Source organism: Euprymna scolopes, chromosome 24, assembly GCF_053919585.1.
Source record: "Euprymna scolopes isolate OS-2025 chromosome 24, ASM5391958v1, whole genome shotgun sequence".
NCBI classification, from domain to species: Eukaryota; Metazoa; Mollusca; class Cephalopoda; order Sepiida; family Sepiolidae; genus Euprymna; species Euprymna scolopes.
This window is the reverse complement of record NC_136505.1, coordinates 33,737,141-33,756,237: the sequence shown is the minus strand read 5'-3', so window position 1 is coordinate 33,756,237 and position 19,097 is coordinate 33,737,141. Positions and strand designations below refer to the sequence as shown.

The 19,097-nt window shown below is 32.3% G+C and overlaps 1 protein-coding gene across 2 annotated transcripts in view; it reads right to left on the bottom strand.

Annotated features, from left to right (window-relative positions):
- LOC145246653 (protein inturned-like) overlaps window positions 1-19,097 on the bottom strand; it is a 223,613-nt gene that overhangs the window by 190,464 nt on the left and 14,052 nt on the right. For both annotated transcript variants that reach the window (XM_080108361.1, XM_080108360.1), the window contains exons 2-3: window positions 3,046-3,530; window positions 352-437 (exon numbers count right to left, since the gene is read on the bottom strand). In XM_080108361.1, coding sequence (XP_079964487.1) covers window positions 352-437; window positions 3,046-3,530 — 571 coding nt within the window. The remainder of the gene's footprint in view (window positions 1-351; window positions 438-3,045; window positions 3,531-19,097) is intronic.

The window sequence follows — 19,097 nt, the reverse complement described above, 5'->3', positions numbered from 1 at the left end:
TAGCTAATAATAATAAAATAATTACCACTTCTACCTGGTCATGACTGATAGAACAAGAATAATCTAACCCCCCCCCCCCACACACACACATATAGAAAAGGTTCAGTTCGGAATTCTGTCCAAGTTCCTTATTTCAACTTAAATACGCCTAAGTTTGAAAGAATCCACCTGAAGAATTTGGAAAGTTACATCAGCCAAAATTTTGTGAAAATAACAAAGAAATGTGAATAATAGTCTGAATAATTGAACTGATGCCAATAATCACTATTTGAAACTGAAATATAACGGACCAGAATATACCGATGTATGGAGTTTGGACAATGAACATTTGAATATGAAAAATATACTAACCGGAACATTTTTTTTGATATATTGGAGAACATTTCCCAGTTTATTCATTGAAACTTTCTTGTCATCGATAGAAAGCAAGGTATCACCTGCAAATGAGAAAATATGACTATTATATCAATACGACCTGACAAGGAAGCGACATGATGTAGTGGTTCCATGCAAGAACTATGGATTTGACATTCCAGGTTCAAGTGTAAGATGTTCCTTGTAAGATATTCACAGCAAAAATTCTTCCATCTATCACAACAGAAAGAGACTTTCCATTTTCTCTATGCGCCTATCATCAGGCGGAATTTCCCTGGGCAAAGCTTTGGAAGGAATTCCTGCCTTAGGAACACATTACCATGTGGCTGCTTCCTTATGTTAACAAATTTTTGTTGTAAACCAATCCTTAAGTAATCAAATGCAGTTCATACCTTTGATCACTGTAACTACTCCCATAATGTTCCTCATCTCTCAACCGACAATCATTCCATCTACATTAATTCTTATCCTCAAGTGACTGCTGACCTTGACAAATGGTGATCCAATTGTAAAAACAATTATAAAAAGAAAAATTTTTATTAATACTCTTGGAAAAGGTATGAATCTACATATCTTTCCTTCAGCTAAGTATTAAATAGTAGGGTAAACAAGACTCTCAAGACTTGATTGTGTCAAAAAAGAAGGAAAAACTAAAAAATAACGCAAGCATTATTTCTAGTTTTCGTGGGCTTCTCTTTGACACTAGATTCAAACAATGTCGATATTCAGAAGTGCCGTTAAAGATAGTGTAAACCTTATTTCACTATTAACTTCTCGTAAGTAGACTTGCAGAGGGTATCTATTGTCTCTCGAGACTAAAGGAAGTATTTTTTTTTATTGCCTGATAATACAAAATGTTATGAGATGAAAATATTCCTTACAGAGTAACCTCCCCTTAATAGAAAAATAAAATAAAAAATTGAATCATGGTGGAAATTTGATGAGTCAGCAATATATATATATATATATATATATATATATATATATATATATATATATATAAGTGCAAACAGTTAATAAAACATGTTAAAAAACACTTTGAAAAAGAGTTCAAAACATATTTAATCTGAAAAGGAAACACTTGATAAGTGGATAGTCCTTAATCCGTGGAGTTTCGAAGAAATACTTTCCTTCTCATCAGAGGGTAGGAATTAGCAAAATGCGGGATCGGATTTTGCATACAAAAGTATTTGATGAAACTACAAGTAAGTAAAAGATCTTACTTGATAACAAAAAGTGAAGCAGAGGGAATATAGTGAAGAAAAGGGTGATTACACGTGAATGGATAGTCTGGAGAAAGGTAAATAATTCAATGACGGTAAAATCCAAAAATATAACTCCAAGAAAGTTAATTGAGTTTCCATTTGCACAAATAAAATCCAAGGAGATCACGTAATTGGAAGATAGTCCAAAATAATCCAAAATGCCGAAATCCATGGAATAATTCATAAATATGTACAAAGAAAAGAAAAGGGGAAAATTCCAATAATATTAATAAAAGAAAAATAAGATATGCTTTTCACACGACTGCCGAGACATAATGTCTCGGCAGTCGTGCGAAAAGCATTTTGCTAATTCCTACCCTCTGATGAGAAGGAAAGTATTTCTTCCAAACTCCGTGGATTAAGGACTATCCACTTATCAAGTGTTTCCTTTTCAGATTAAATATGTTTTTAACTCTTTTTCAAAGTGTTTTTTAACATGTTTTATTAACTGTTTGCTCTTATTATAAGCTCTATCTCCTATTTTGTTTCATCGAACTTTTACATCTGGTTGAGATTACTTTATAAATATTAATTCTTTAATATTTATAATATACTTTAGTTTTACCATCTTGGATCATTTTGGTAAATTTAATTGTAATTTTTTATTTTATTTTTATTTTATATATATATATATATATATATATATATATATATATATATATATATATGAATAAATTATTAATAAAACATGTTAAAAGACATCTTGAAAAAGAGTTAAAAACATATTTAATTTTAGAAAAGAAAACACAAAATAAGTGGATAGTCCTTAATCCGCGGAGTTTCGAAGAAATACTCCTCTTCTCATCAGAGGGCAGGAATTAGCAAAATGCAGGATCGGATTTTGCATATAAAAGTATTTAATGAAACTACAAGTAAGTCACAGATCTTACTTGGTTAAAAAAGGGTGAGGTAAGGGGAACAGGAGGCAAAATAAAAATAAAAATAAAAAGATTTCATATGAATGGACAGTCCGGTGAAGGGTAAAAATCCAAAAATGGTAAAATCCAAAACGGTAGAATTTAAAATTTCAATCCGATAGGTAAATTCCAAATGGTCCAAAATAATCCAAAAGGCAGAGTTCCTTGGAAAAAGCGCAAATGGAATGAATTCCAAATCATTAAAAGAAAAGTACTGGAGAGAATATTTAAAAACACGTCTGTCAAGGCTGGATGAATCAAAAAAAAAATATATATATATATATATATATATATATATATATATATATATATATATATATATATATATATATATATCATGTCACTTTGGTTTAAATTGAGTGGGAGCTAAGTGTATGCTGCTTTGAAGATTTATTTATACAGATCAAATCAAGATACACACGTTACAATTTAAGAAATAAAAACTTTAAATTTCAACTCACTAAATACAAAATCGATGCAATACTGACCTTTGTGAACTTTCTGTGACCTTTGTGCTTGGCTGCCAATCACAACTTTCTGAACGATAAGCTTTCTATCATTTGTCGTTTGAGGTTTATTGTTTACAGAATCCGTTTGGGGAAATTTGAGGTTATAACTACAAAGAACAATGCCGAAGAGTTTTTCGAACAGTTCCATGTCGGAAACCTCTTCTTTCCCATCAAACGACACCGGAAGCAAAAAGATGTCTTTCTTGTTGGAAGTGCTGTTCCGCGATTTTAAAGAGTCCAGGCTCAGCGAACAGTTTGAGGATTCGTTGCTTTGAGAATCGGCCGATACGCAGTCGACGTTTGCTTTAGATCCAAAATGCTTTGTGGTTTCATTGTCCCTGCTGTGACGAATGCTGACCTGTGACAGGCTCTTTTTGGGAAGGACAACTTTGTGTGAAGAAGGTTCCAGAAAAAAGATGTCTCCCTGTTCTCCAACATGATATGACCAAGCCGGTTTTAAATTGCTACAAAATGAAATAAGAAAATATAAGAATGGATTAATTTTCGTTCATTAATAGATTAATTTTCGTTAATTAATGGATTAATTTTCGTTAATTAATTGGATTAATTTTCGTTAATTAATTGGATTAATTTTCGTTAATTGGATTAATTTTCGTTAATTAATTGGATTAATTCTTGTTAATTAATTGGATTAATTTTCTTTAATTAATTGGATTAATTTTCGTTAATTAATTGGATTAATTTTCGTTAATTAATTGGATTGATTTACGTTAATTAATTGGATTAATTTTCGTTAATTAATTGGATTAATTTTCGTTAATTAATTGGATTAATTTTCGTTAATTAATTGGATTAATTTTTGTTAATTAATGGATTAATTTTCGTTAATTAATGGATTAATTTTCGTTAATTAATTGGATTGATTTACGTTAATTAATTGGATTAATTTTCGTTAATTAACGGATTAATTTTCGTTAATTAATTGGATTAATTTTCGTTAATTAATTGGATTGATTTACGTTAATTAATTGGATTAATTTTCGTTAATTAATTGGATTAATTTTCGTTAATTAATTGGATTGATTTACGTTAATTAATTGGATTAATTTTCGTTAATTAATTGGATTAATTTTCGTTAATTAATTGGATTAATTTTCGTTAATTAATTGGATTAATTTTTGTTAATTAATGGATTAATTTTCGTTAATTAATGGATTAATTTTCGTTAATTAATTGGATTGATTTACGTTAATTAATTGGATTAATTTTCGTTAATTAACGGATTAATTTTCGTTAATTAATTGGATTAATTTTCGTTAATTAATTGGATTGATTTACGTTAATTAATTGGATTAATTTTCGTTAATTAATTGGATTAATTTTCGTTAATTAATTGGATACAGTATGAATACATAAAACTAATTCCAATTTTTGACCTCTTAGCAGCCCTTTTTTCCGGATGAAAACTGATTAAAACTTTTCCACATGTCTGAATACCCTATATACCAAATTTCAAATCTGTAGATCAAAAATTCGTAGAGTATATTGGTTGAGACTTGTTCTCACGCATACACACATTCTTACTTTTATAGATACACTAGCAGATGTACACGGCGTTGCCAATTATTAAACGCAACATAAAATTACTTTTACGGTTTTGAATTGCTACAAAATGAAATAAGAAAATATAAGAATGGATTAATTTTCGTTAATTAATATTTCGATGCAGTATAAATGCGTAAAACTAATCCTTCGCATTCGACTTGTATTAGTCAGATTGTCGGTTTACTATCATTTCATAAAGTTTGTATCAATCAGATATTTTTATGGACTACTAGCAAATGTACCCTGTGTTGCCCGGTATTAAATGTAATTATTAAATTCCTTTAAAAAAATGAAGTAAAAATAATAGAAAGACACTGATTGTGCATGCGAGTATTATGTTTTTTTCTAAACAGTTCACTTCTTGTAAGTAAAAAAAAATACTCGAGCTAAGATCAAAACCAAAACCTAAAGACAGTGAGTCAAGTACGATAACCGTTAGGCCAGCTTGCCATAGTTTTAAAAAGTGTTTTCAAACCTATTTATTCTTATTCTTATTATTTATTATCTTAATATAAGGAATTCATGAACAGATACATTGAACATTGCCAGGGCCGCTGCGAGGAAGGTAGGCTCTCTCTACCGTGCTAGAAAGCTACTTAGGCCTGAAAGTATCCTGTACCTTTATAAGACCACCATTCGTCCATGTACGGAGTATCGTTGTCACATTTGGGTTGGTGCATCTGCTACTAGTCTTTCACTTCCGGACAGGATTCAAAAAAGAGTCACCAACCTGATAGGTCCTACACTGTCATCTAAGCTTCACCCTCTGTCCCCTCGAGTAAATGTTGCATCCCTCTGCCTGTTCTACAAGTATTTTAATGGTGAATGCTCCGATGAACTACAAGCACTTGCACCCCCTCAATGTAAATACCCCCGACAAACCCAACAAGCAGCAAAATCCCACCTCTATACAGTAGAGATCCCTTGATGTATTAATATTATTAATATTTTTTATTGATAGTTTCTTCCCCGGAACTGCTAGACTTTGGAACTCCCTTCCGGGATTTTTCTTTTCCAACTGTACTGACATGCAGAAGTTCAAGTATAATGTGAACAGACATCTTGCTGCTCAACTCCCTACATAGTATCCCTGCAACCTATGTCCCCGATAGTAGCCCCCTAAATCAAAGTGGTACTGTGCCTTGTTTGGGGGAAAAATGGAATAAAAAAATAAAAAAATTAAAAATAAAAAAATTTTTAAAAACTTAAAACATTAATTAAAAATTATAAACATTTCATTCATAATTTTGTTGTAAACTCGAAAAACAAAATCTTTTCTTATTTATTTATAAAGACAAACACTAACATTAAGATAAACAGTAAGCCTGATACAAATTTACTTTTTAACTGTGACCGTAAAGAAAGGAAAAAAACAAAACAAAATTATATTAATTTATTTATTGCGGACTATTATTCTCATCCTTATTGGTTGTTGTTTCACTACGTTTCGGCCAACTATTCCTCTGGCCTTCGTCAGTTGGTAACTGCGACGGATAGGAATTTTGAATCTCCTAACTGCATTCTCAGCAATCACTGCCATCCGAAGTTGTTGTCGTCTTACCACGTTTTGACCAAGTAAGCCTCTGGCCGGCTTTGGGTAGGATTGAAACCGCTATCTTCAGACAATGCTCATCTTGAACCGTAGAGACGTCTCTATCAACTGCACCACGGGCCCCGAAGAGCGATCAAGGTTGGATTTTTTGATCTTATAAATCCACGTTTATTTATTATCTGATCTTCCATGGTCGGGTTTGTACCGAATGGTATATATATTATTTAACTGGAATTCATTATTGAGATGAGTATTATTTATATTAATTTATTTATTGCGGACTATTATTCTCATCTTTATTGGTTGTTGTTTCACAACGTTTCGGCCAACTATTCTTCTGGCCTTCATCAGGTGGTAGTTGTTGTCGTCTCAAAGAGGCTTACTTAGCCAAAACGTGGTGAGACGACAGCAACTCCGGATGGCAGTGATTGCTGAGAATGCAGTTAAGAGATTCGAAGTTCTTATCCGTCGCGGTTACCACCTGATGAAGGCCAGAGGAATAGTTGGCCGAAACGTCGTGAAACCACAACCAATAAAGATGAGAATAATAGTCCCAAATAAATAAATTAATATAAATAATACTCATCTCAATAATGAATTCCAATTAAAATAATATATAAAACAAAATTAATTTGTCTTTTGACTTACAATTTACAAATAGATCGCAATATCCTCAATGTATTTGTTCCAGTTCATATTGCCCGTGAATGTTAAGCCGAGGAGTTTGAAGGAAGAATTCTCAGGTAGCATGTCATTTGTTATGGATATCGGTGGTTGGAGAGGTTTCTTGTAATTGTTAAAGGAGGGCAGCTTAGTTTTACTAGCATTAAACGTTACCATTCATTTATGGATCCATTTCACTACTGTCTGAAGGTTATTTTCTAGGGATGGATTAATTTTGTTTGGTTGATATTTGGATACAGTATGAATACGTAAAACTAATTCTTAACATTAGAGTTGTATCAAAATACTTTATTTTTATGGACTACGAACTGCTTTTGCTGGCTTGTTATCACTTCACAAAATTTACTATTTGAAATACTTGAAGCGTTAATTCAAAATAATAAATATTTCATTCCAAACTTCTTTGTGAGTCTGATACAAAACCGTTCTCATTTATTCATATAAACATTAACTTTTTTGTGAGTCTAATACAAATTTATCTTTTAGGAAAAATAAAAAGAAATCGATTTGCCTTTTGACTGGCAATTTACAAATAGACTGAAACAGGTTAAAAATCAAATCTAAAGAACCGATTATTTGAACACAAATACTAATAAATATAAATGAATAAAGAAAAATTTCATTCATAATTTTGCTGTAAACAGAAAACAAAATATTTTTACGTTTTTTAATTTTATTTTTGATGAGGTTTGGTTATTCGTATTATTTGCGATTCTTCTGACTACTGTTCTCATCTTGAGTGTCATTGACACAACGTTTTGGTCGGTGTAACTTCCGACCTTCTTCAGGTGTATCTTGTTGAACTCGGGAATCTTTGTCAAACTCAGGACAGAATTTGGAACGGAACCCTTTATTTACTTCACAGGGGTAGCAGCTCTCATTCACTGTCGATGTCCTTCTGCTGGACTGAAATCCCCTCCCTGTTTACTGCTGCTTCCCTGACAGTACTAACATGCAGAAGTGTAAATGTAATGTGAACAGACATCTAGCTGCTCAACTTTCTAGATAGCCTCCTGTAGGCATGGTCCCAAATAGTAGCCCCTTACATTTAAGTGGCTTTAAGCCTTGCTTCAAGTGAACAAAAAAAAGTCAGTCCTAGGAGCTTTCAAAACAACAGACTTCTTTAAGGTAAGAGAGATTCATTTCAACTGGGACAAAATAAGGATTTGAGCATTGGTAATAAAAGGAGAGATGCTTCGTTTTAGAAATGTTAAAAGCAACAGGCTGCCTTTACATCATTGAATTAGATGCTCTAAATCAATAGAGATAGAGAGAAAGAGAGAATTAGCAAAATGTTGATCATCAATGCTCTTCATAGTGCAGCCAGAGGCAGTTGTTTCATTTGCATCGATGTCAACAAATGATTTCTGAATATGATTTGGAAGATCATTAATGAAGATCAGGAAGATGGATTGGATCTGAAATAGATAATTGAGGCACACAGATATTGATACTGTGCACTTCTGTCTATTAGCAACTATTTTTACAGATCTATCAAAGAGAAAGGATCTGATGTGTAACATCGTTCGGCAACCAATCGCAAAGTAGAGAAAGAATAGAAAAGAACTTATTTTTTGTACAACAACATTTATTTCATCATTGTTACATTACTGCTGACGTCACTCACATGATTGTCTTCTCGGACGTCATCCACACCTCTCACCTGATCTCTTCTCTAAAGTGCTCTCTCTTCTTTTTATACTCCCTTTTCAATACGGTTATGTCATTTCGCATTTCGCATGCATTTGCAGACAGTTGAGATGATATTTCCAGATATTCCATAGCTAGAAAGTTTGTGAAGTTTGGACTATAACCTATCAAGAGTTATATCACTAGAAACAAGCCTCCATCGAGAGATTCACTGATTCTATGCAATGATACATTCAGTACGTCAGCAGCTAATCTTGCAGGACGAAATCCATATTACTTTCCACTAGGTGAATTGCTTTTGCTGAAGTGACTTTTTTCTTGATTTATCACAGTTTAAAATTATGTGCACATGATGCACAAGAGACTGATCAGTCTGTACTGAGATGCAGAAGACTACTCACCAGTATTTCTAAATACTGGCGAGACTAACAGAATTTTCCACAGACGATTTAAGTAGTTGATTAAACTTGAGAATTATGTTTCTGAATTTTTAAGATGAGGATTGATAATTTGAATAATTTGGATTCTTCGGACTACTGTTCTCATCTTGAGTGTCATTCGCACAACGTTTGGGTCGATGTAACCTCTGACTTTCTTCAATCCTCAGTGTAAACGATATTCATAATACAACTGCAAATTGCTTAAGACTTCTGCTCGGTCTTAGCTGACAAAACGAGAGCATGCTACCCCTGCTGTATAAATAACAAGTTCCGTTCGAAAATCTGTGCAGATTTCCAAATTTGACAGAACGATTCGCAGATTCAGCAAGAGACACCTGAAAAAAAAAACGTTGTGAATAGTGTATATTATTTAATTATTGGAATTATTTTTTGAAATGAATAATTCATATATTTTATTTATTTATTTGCAGACTATTATCTTCATCTTTAGAGTTGTTGTTCCACAACGTTTCAGCCAACTATTCCTCTGGCCTTCGTCAGGTGGTTAACCGCGACGGGATAGGAATGCTGAATTTTGTGAATAGTAGTCCTAATAATCGAAATAATGCTAATTTTCCTCTAACAACAATTTAATCTATATAATTATAAAACTCAAATGACTTCTGGTTGCACATGCGTACATAAATAAATAATCAACGCGACAATAAAACATATTGTTTTACTGTGTACGCTTTCAGCGTCCCAATTGTTTGGGGGTTTTTTTCGCGTTTAAATTAAAAGATATATCAAAATTTGAATGTAACTTTAAGTATTATGGTATCTGTTCAGTGCACATTTACCTATAAGTATGGCAAGCCATTTATAATTCAATGGCTGTAAGTTTTTGGGGTTTTTTTTTCAAAAATAAACAATTATAAACTCATAGAAATCTATCTATATTCTTTTTTCATTCTAATATACTTTCATAGAAATGTTTCTGTTATGTCACAAAAACTATTTTCTTTACATCACAAGTGTCATGCTCATACGTTAATTCCATAGCTAATATAACATACTGACCCAACGGGTCACAAGTAGTCTAGTAGCTTTATAAAGATAAGAGCAAGTTCCAACAGTACAATGATCGGAATGTTGTCAGTAGACGTGTTTACATCAAAGTGTTTGATAAGTTTGGAAACATCCCAGATAAAAGTATAGATTTGGTCAAAGGAAAAAATTCTGGAAGCAACTGGCTGGAATTTGGGAAAAAAAAGCTGTTTGGATATTCATGTAGAATACAAATTTTTTAGATAGGATTTTTAAGTTAATTCAATTTTTATATCTTTTAGTACGGAAAAAAAAAAGCTCCCCTTCCCCAAGAATGGGTTTCTAATTAATGACATTATCGTTATTTCAGCATAGTTTGTATTCTGTATAAGTGCCGCTTTTTGTGAAGGTGCTGTGCATGCGAGGATGACAATACTTTCCTACAAAAACTACTTGTCAAACAGATTGCAGACTGGCAACAGTAAATACAGCACATCCCAAAATTGATAATCTAATTTCATGAACTCAATCATTTTTCTAAACAAAATTTCTTCAAGTATATTCACCTTCTTAAAAAATATATTATGCATAAATGTTATCATTTCATGTGTGAAGGGTGTCTTAAAAATTAATTTCTTGCATTCTCTTCAGAATCCTTAATTTTATTTCATATTTAAAAAAATTTTTTTTACTCACATTCAACCCCCACCCCACCCCCCAACAAGACATATCACCACTTGGATATAAGGGGCTACTATTTGGGACCATGACTAGGAAAGATTAACCAGATGTTGGTTTACGTTACATTTAAATTTCTGTGTATCAGTACAATCAGAGAAGCAGATATCAAGAAGGGAATTCTAAAGTCTAGCTGTTTGAAGGAAGAAACTATTTGAGTAGAAATCTTTCTGGCATTTAGAGACCAAAATGAAGGGGTGTAATTTTGTTGCTAAGCAGGTTTGTTGGGAATATGTACATTGAGGGGGAACAAGTGCAACGACTTCATCAGAGCACATTCCATTAAAATACTTAATACGTAATAAAGGAGTTTGCCGTAATTGCATGTATTTGAGAAGCAAAAAATAATGAAGTACAGGACATGTTTCAAAATAAATTGCATAAACCTGGGCCTGGAGAATAAGCAATCCATTTACTTATGAACAAGTTTAAAAGAATAAGATCTGTGCCCGCTGAAATAATTTATAGGACGAAAATAGATGTTATCTTCTATATAACGCTTATATTTCTTGCATAACGCACACGCAAGATATTAGTTAAAGGGAGATAACTTTCTCAAACTTAGCATTTCAGTCATGGTTTAAAACATGGAGTGCTGACTTGTATTATTTGGATTGTTCCGACTACTGATATCATCTTTATTGTTATTCTCATAACGTTTTGGCCGATGTAATCTCCGACCTTCTTCAAAATGTGTGAATAACAACCAATAGGAGAACAGCAGTCCAAACAACCAGATAATGCAGATTATCAATTGCATCTCAAAAGTTCAGAAACATGGATTGGTGACATTTTTATTTCTGCAATCATCATCATCATCATTATTATTATTATTATTAATAGTAGTAGTAGTAGTAGTAGTAGTAGTAGTAGTAGTAGTAGTAGTTAATTAATTAATTAATTAATTATATATGTATTATATGTGTGTGATAAATTTGGTCAAAGTTCTTGAAAGCATCATTAAGAAATTTGAAAATTTTAATAAGCTGACCTTGGGAACAACATTAGAAAGATAAATATTTTTATTAAAAAGTATTAGTTTTTAATCTTTACTTTTTTCTTATTAATTTCGGATAGTATACGCTAGTGATGGGACGAATCCAATATTTTTCCCGATTCCAATACAATTACCGATTCCTTACTGAATTCCCGATTCTGATGCAATTACCAATTCCGGTTCCGATTCTTTATAATCTCTAAATATTTAACTATGAAGTGGTCATTTTTTCACAATTATCGTAAAAACACATGCTCAATGTGCAGATATTTTCTCAGGCATAAAAAATACACTTTTAAGCGATGATCTATAGATTTTAGTTTTACTATTAATCAAAAAATCAATATTTATTATCTTATTATTATTATCTTATTATTATTATCTTATTATTATTACCACCAGTGGAAGATTTTGCTTTTAACAGAAGTAAATTTTTAAAAAATCAAAAGAATCATTTATTCGCATCGGAAAGTAGGTATTTATTTTTCCGATTCTGATACCCTTAAAAGTTGTTCTGATTTTTCCAATTCCCGATTCCGTTTCCAATTAATTAGTACACACACACACACACACACACATATATATATATATATATATATATATATATATATATATATATATATATATATATACATATATATGTATATACATATATATACATATATATATATATATACATATATATGTATATACATATATATACGTATATATATATATATACATATATATGTATATACATATATATACGTATATATATATATATACATATATATGTATATACATATATATACATATATATATATATACATATATATGTATATACATATATATACATATATATGTATATACATATATATACATATATATGTATATACATATATATACATATATATATATATATATATATATATATATATATATACGTTTTATTTTTTTATTACTGTATCTTTCTGTTAAGTTACATTATTGTTTCAGCTACTCGGCCGTTTTTTGGCCGTCTGTAGCTTCCTCAGACTGTAAAAGTCTGAGGAAGCTACAGACGGCCAAAAAAACGGCCGAGTAGCTGAAACAATAATGTAACTTAACAGAAAGATAGGGTAATAAAAAATAAAACGCATATTTGCTCTACAACAGTATTGAGCACTTTCTTCAGTTTTTATTAATTACCATCTCCACTAAATATATATATATAGGTATATATATATATATATATATATATATATATATATATATATATATAGTCATCCACAGACAGACTATTTCCCTGTATTCAGCGTGGCTAGACCAGCAACTATCTCAAGCCAGGATTGAAACTCGACCACTTAGGTGACAGTCAGTGTTTCTACTCATTACACTATTCGGCGGCTGCTGCTATAATGCATATGCGAAATTACAATGATTAAACACTGTCCAGTTCTTTATATGCTAGCGGCAGTTTGTTTTGTTTCTGCCCAATATACTCAACCCAAGATAGGGAACATTTATAGTCATCTACAGACAGACTGTTTTATTATTTCATAGCTCTTCAGTGTGGCTAATCTAGCAACTACTTCAAGTCAAGATTGAAACTTGACCGTTTAAATGGCAGTCAGTACTTCTAACCGTTATACTATTTGGCTGCTGTTGCTAAGATGGGTTTGTGAAATTATAATGATTAAACATTGTCCAAACGAGTTAAACCCATTTTTTTTTTTTACACAAAGAGCATTGCTTTAATTCATCCTTTAATAATCCTTGTCCCTTCCCTTTTTTGTTTTTTGTTTTTTTTTTCTTTTAAATTTGCTTCTATTTGTTGTTTCTTTGTTTTAATTTTATATTTTATATTTTATTTTTTATTTTGCTTTTATATTTTATATTTTACACTTTACATTTTATTTTATTTTTTACTTTTCCATTATTGGGCAACCATGTGACTTTTTCAAATTGCAATTTTTGTGAAATTGTTTTTGTTTTGTTTTTTTTTTGCTTTATTGAGGACTTGACTTTCTTAAAAACAACATTGCCTGATGAGGTCTTCAGTTATTAATAAATAATTGAACGAAACATTGTCATGATCGCTACACGATCATGACAATGTTTCGTTCAATTATGTAAAGAAGACGAAGATGTCAATAGATTTGTAATGGGGAAAGTAATGTCACAATTTTTTTTTTTTTTTACATCAGTTAGTTTTAAGAGATCAAGAGGTTAATCCCTCCTGGAGCTAACACTTGATTCCGTTACGATTTAAATTTATATCCGATGGCTTTTTTTAAGAATAGATGCTGTTCTCTTTATGGCTGCTATTTGTATTTCCTTGCAGCTTGGTCTTCCTGGGATTGCTTCTAAGTATTTCTGAAGATTCTTTTTTATTAGGCCAGTTGCTCCTATCACAACCGGTATAATTTTTATTTCTTTCAGAGACCATGTTTTTATATCATTTTTTATGTTCTGATATTTTATTATCTTTTCCCCTTCAGCTCTATTAAGGCCAAAATCGACGTCGATAATGAGCGCACAAACAATGTGGATAAGGAGGATATTAGTTAAAGGGAGATAACTTTATCATTCTTAGCATTACAGTCATGGTTTCTATTTACAATGCCTCTCCACGGGACAGAGTTAGACACCAGTGTCGTTTTTTAACGTCGAGAAAAGGAACAAAAAAAAAAAAAAAAAAAAAAAAAGTTGTCTCAGTCGTAAAGGACTTCTCCTCCACTGACAGAGAACAAGAAATTGAAGTGCAGCATCTGACGAACAGATACTATACTTTGATCTCGGCCAAAGGCCAGGTAAGCGAAATGTACAACATATAGAAGAAGAAGAAGAAGAAGAAGAAGAAGAAGAAGAAGAAGAAGAAGAAGAAGAAGAAATATTAATAATGTGATTTATAAAAAATATTAATTTTACTCAACATTAAATATTTATCACAAAGTAGACATTTTCCGCCACCCAAAACAACAAACAGTGTGAACCAAAAAGCAGACGCCACTATCATCGTCGTCATCATCATCATCGTCGTCATCATCATCATCATCAGTTTAAAAGTCAATTAAAAGTCAATTAAAAGTCAATTCACATGTATTGGACTGTTTTTAGAAGACTTCCCAAGTAACCTATCTCTGCCAGGTCTTTATTTATCCTTCTTTCTCTCAAGTCGATCATTATCGGGTCATCCCTTGTTTAACTTGCATTTCTCTATGAATTGAACTTGCTACCAGAAATTTTCTACATTGACGCACCCAAAAACTCCTATCCATTATTTCAATGTGGCTAAACTATCAAAGTCTCCTGATATGCACACATCTCTCTCTATATCAACCAAATTTAATCCTTCCCTGAGATCATCTGAACTAAGCTTTTCTTTCAGAAACACATTACACATGTATTGTATTATTCTCATATCAACTCCATCCATGCAACGCATGTCCTCAACCCTCATTGGTTAGATTTCAGTTCCACAATATCATCATACTGTGTACATATGCCTGTGTTAGATCATATGCAGGTTGCTGACAGCTATCGACCCCAACGTTCATGTGCTGTGGTTTTCTGTTCAATTTCATCTTCTTGATCTGACCATGTCGTCTATTACCTCGGCAATTGCCAAGGTAACGTATTGGTTTACATGCATACAAAAAGCAAATGCAATTCAGACTCACAAGCGAAAACACAAATTCAGATACATTGTGTATAAGTCAGTTGTGCTCTGAGTGTCTGTGTAACATTGTTGTAGAAAATGACACCCAAACGCCAGTGTCTACATCTTACTTAAGTTTCCATATATCAACTAAGATCTAACTGTCAAGGCCATTATTATCGTTCAATGCATACCATGTCTGGTAAATCTGCCAAACTTTCTCTCCCAATTTGCTCTGACTGTATTCAAGCTAAAATATGACTCTTTAGTTTCGTCTGGTCTTTGTCTCACACTGACTGATAGATCACCTAAATTAAGCAATGTTGAACCTGGTTAGTTCCAGATAGTTGACAATTTGAGAATACCAGGCACTGTATGTAGGAGGACGTCGATTCCTCTCTACAAAGAACTGCCAAAACCTAACACTATCGTCTTTTCTGACAGTGATATACAAGCAACTAGAGACGACTTGATAATTTGATATTCCCATGAAACTTTCTTCTTTGGCGGAAGCTGGTTCAACCCACCCGTTGCATAGGTAATGGACAATGCCAGAAAATATTGTTAAAAATTCCGTCCAGATTCCAGAAATATTCCTGAGAATACCAGCCACTGTATGTAGGAGGACGGCGATACCTCGCTGCAAGAAACTGAAAATACATAACATCGTCATCTTCTCTGACAGGGATATACAAGCAACTGTAAACCGCTTGTGAATTTGATATTCCCATGAAACTTTCTCCTTTGGAGGAAGTCAGTTCAGTCCATCTAGGGTGAGTGCCACTTTGGTATGGTAATTGATAAGCGGAAATGATTCGTCATCTCAGCCACACCTAGCTGAAACTACCTGGAAACTATCAAAAGTCTTGTCTCATCACACTTCCCATTGTTTTTCCTTTTTGGGTATCATTTCTTCCTCATTCTCTGGAGTCATGGCTCTGGGGGCGGGGGGCGTGGTTGGAACAGTTCATAATATCACAATTGATAGAATTAATAAAGCGTTTGGTGGGAGAGAATGAAATCGAAAAAAACACAGGGTGAACCTTTTGACTGATTGTTTTACAATCATTTATTGAACTTTAAAGGAAGTTGTTGCTAATGAGGAAAGATTGTAAGAGAGAGGTTATTGGAGAGTGAGGCACGAGTTCCTTATGAAGATAATTTGAGCGAAGTTGTCCATATAGAAACTATCACGTAAGACGATATCAGTGAAAAAAGATTGTCAGAAAATTAATTATTAATGAAAAGTTTTCAAACAAAATTAGCGAAAATTGAGTTTTGCAAAAAAAAAGAAAAAAGAAACTGGAGAGTTCTAATCGTAAAAAAGGGAGGTAAATCTTTTCTGAAAATTGAAAATCTTTGACCAATTTAGCAAAGTTAATTTTTGTTTAATTATTTTCAAAAATTGTTTTCTTTAATAATTCATTTTCTACTTCACTATTTATTGTATTGTTTTATATTTTTATTACTGCGCCATGACAATTCAGTAAATACCATTGGTTTCATTTGAAATTCAATATATCAATTTTCGTTGGTCAAGATCAAAGTGTAGTATCTGTTCTTCAGATGCTGCACTTCCATTTCTTGTTCTCTTTCGGTGGAGGATCATTCCTTCACAACTGAGACAATTTTTTATTTTTGTACCTTTTCTCCACGTTAAAAAACGACCCTGGTGTCTAACTCTGTCCCGTGGGGAGGCATAGTAAATAGGTACAATAACGAAGAAGAACCTGTACTTGTGTACCATAAAAAAATTGAGTTGCTCCTGGCTCTCTTTTCACAAAATAGGCAGAGGAAACTCATCTTGTATATAATTTGTATTAAGTACTTAAGATTTTGCTATTCATTTGATTCTTGCTTTTATAGAAAATAAAACCCCAAGTCTTTTAATTAAAAGAAGAAAAAAACTTAAAATAAAAAAGAATCTAACCTTTGTTATTTTATTCAAATTAAAAAAACAAAAAAACTAACCGGTTATTTTTTTTTTATTCAAAACTGAAATTTATTCAATGTTATTACTGTTATTATTGACAGTAGATAAAATTATTTTTTACTAGAGGGGGGGGGGGCTTGCTTTCCCCGGGCGTGAAATACACTTAAATATGATATTTTAATTTGATCTGAGTTCTCAGCCTTCTTCATTGTCTTACACTTCTTACATGTTTGTTTTTGGATCTATATTCTTATTCCATTTGCCTCTGCCTTATATTTGAACATGCCTTTATTAGCCAGATATTACTCGTCTTCATCTTACTCACAGCTTCCCGTATCATTTCTTTCTCAATTCTTATTGCACCATTTTCATATCATTTCTCTCTATGTAACACATGCCCTCAAAGGGTGCTTATGCATCAATGTTACCGTGGTATTTTTTTTTTTTATAATAGTATTTTCAAGTTAAAGTCTTACAATATTATACATTAATAAATTTAAAGTTAAATTTAAAATTTTTACGATATTACATTTTTAGATGAAAATACAACATAGTTACAATACACGCCCCCCCCCATGCTAAGAATGGCTTTCTAAATGATAACGTCATTATTTCAGCATGATAACGTAGATGGCCAAGTCCCCCTCATATCTTACTGGCAAGGTTTAACTTCCATATATCATAAGTAGAGCTGTGACAACAGCATATTCTTTTCATTGTTTTAGCTCTTGATTATATATCCATTGATATCTAATATGTTTTTATATAGACGGATGTGGTTCTCGGATTAAGTGTGTCTAACTGTGTTGGATATATACCTGAGAGTTAAAAGAATGAAAAGAATATTTTATTGTCACCGCCCTAGTCATAATCAAGGTCTCGTGTATGATATGAAAAGAAACTGGAATCTTAGGGAGATATCAATCATACCAGTTATTATACGTGCCATATGGCTTATGAAGAAGAATCTGAAGTCCTACCTAACTAATATTCCTGGTGAACCAAGTGCAAAAGAGATCCAGACAATTGCACTTAAAGGAACAACGAGTATACTAAAAAGAGCTCTCGGTTGGTTTCAATAAAAAGCAGGGCAATGTTGGCAGCTGGTTTGGCTGCCTCATACCCTGCATTATAATCTTCAAAGGAAAAAAATTTTAAAAAAAAAAAAAAAAAAAAAAAAAAAGGCCTAATCGATTTTCTTCTGTGGCCGGCATGACGGGAGTTCCCTGAACTCCACCCATTTCTGCTTCTCTCCGTGCTTCAATCGTAGAGCTTTATTATTTAGTTTATTAGTTTATGTTCCTATGGTCCAGCTGAAAAAAAAAAGAATGTTTAGTTGTGTCAGTTTTCCTTTATGGATGAGAGCACCTTGGGTGGCAGACAATAAATCCAACCATCTCTCTAATTTCGTCTCCCCTCCAAAAGGTGGTGGGAATGCCCAGGAGGATATGGAACAGATACACTTTTAATTATTTATTTATTTAAATAATATGATGATAAAACCTTAATAAATTAGGCAAAAGGCCATCAAAATATGGGAATTGGTCATCTTCTGTCTATCCTACTCTTAACAACATCCTGACTGGCATGATGATACTTTTCCATACAAGTAAACCCTGACTAAATATTCAAAATCACATAGTATTCGCATCACAAATAAGATCTCTTCGGTATGACTAATGTACACTGGTCTTTATGAGGAATAACGCACCTATTCCAAGTGATGTTACCCCAACTAACAGCACAGACGAGATGAATTCTTGATCTGGAATCCAGTAAGACCAAGAGACCACAAAAAAGATGCACTATAACTAGGGCTAGGACAACAGCATATTATTTTCATTGTTTTGACTCTCGTGTGTGTA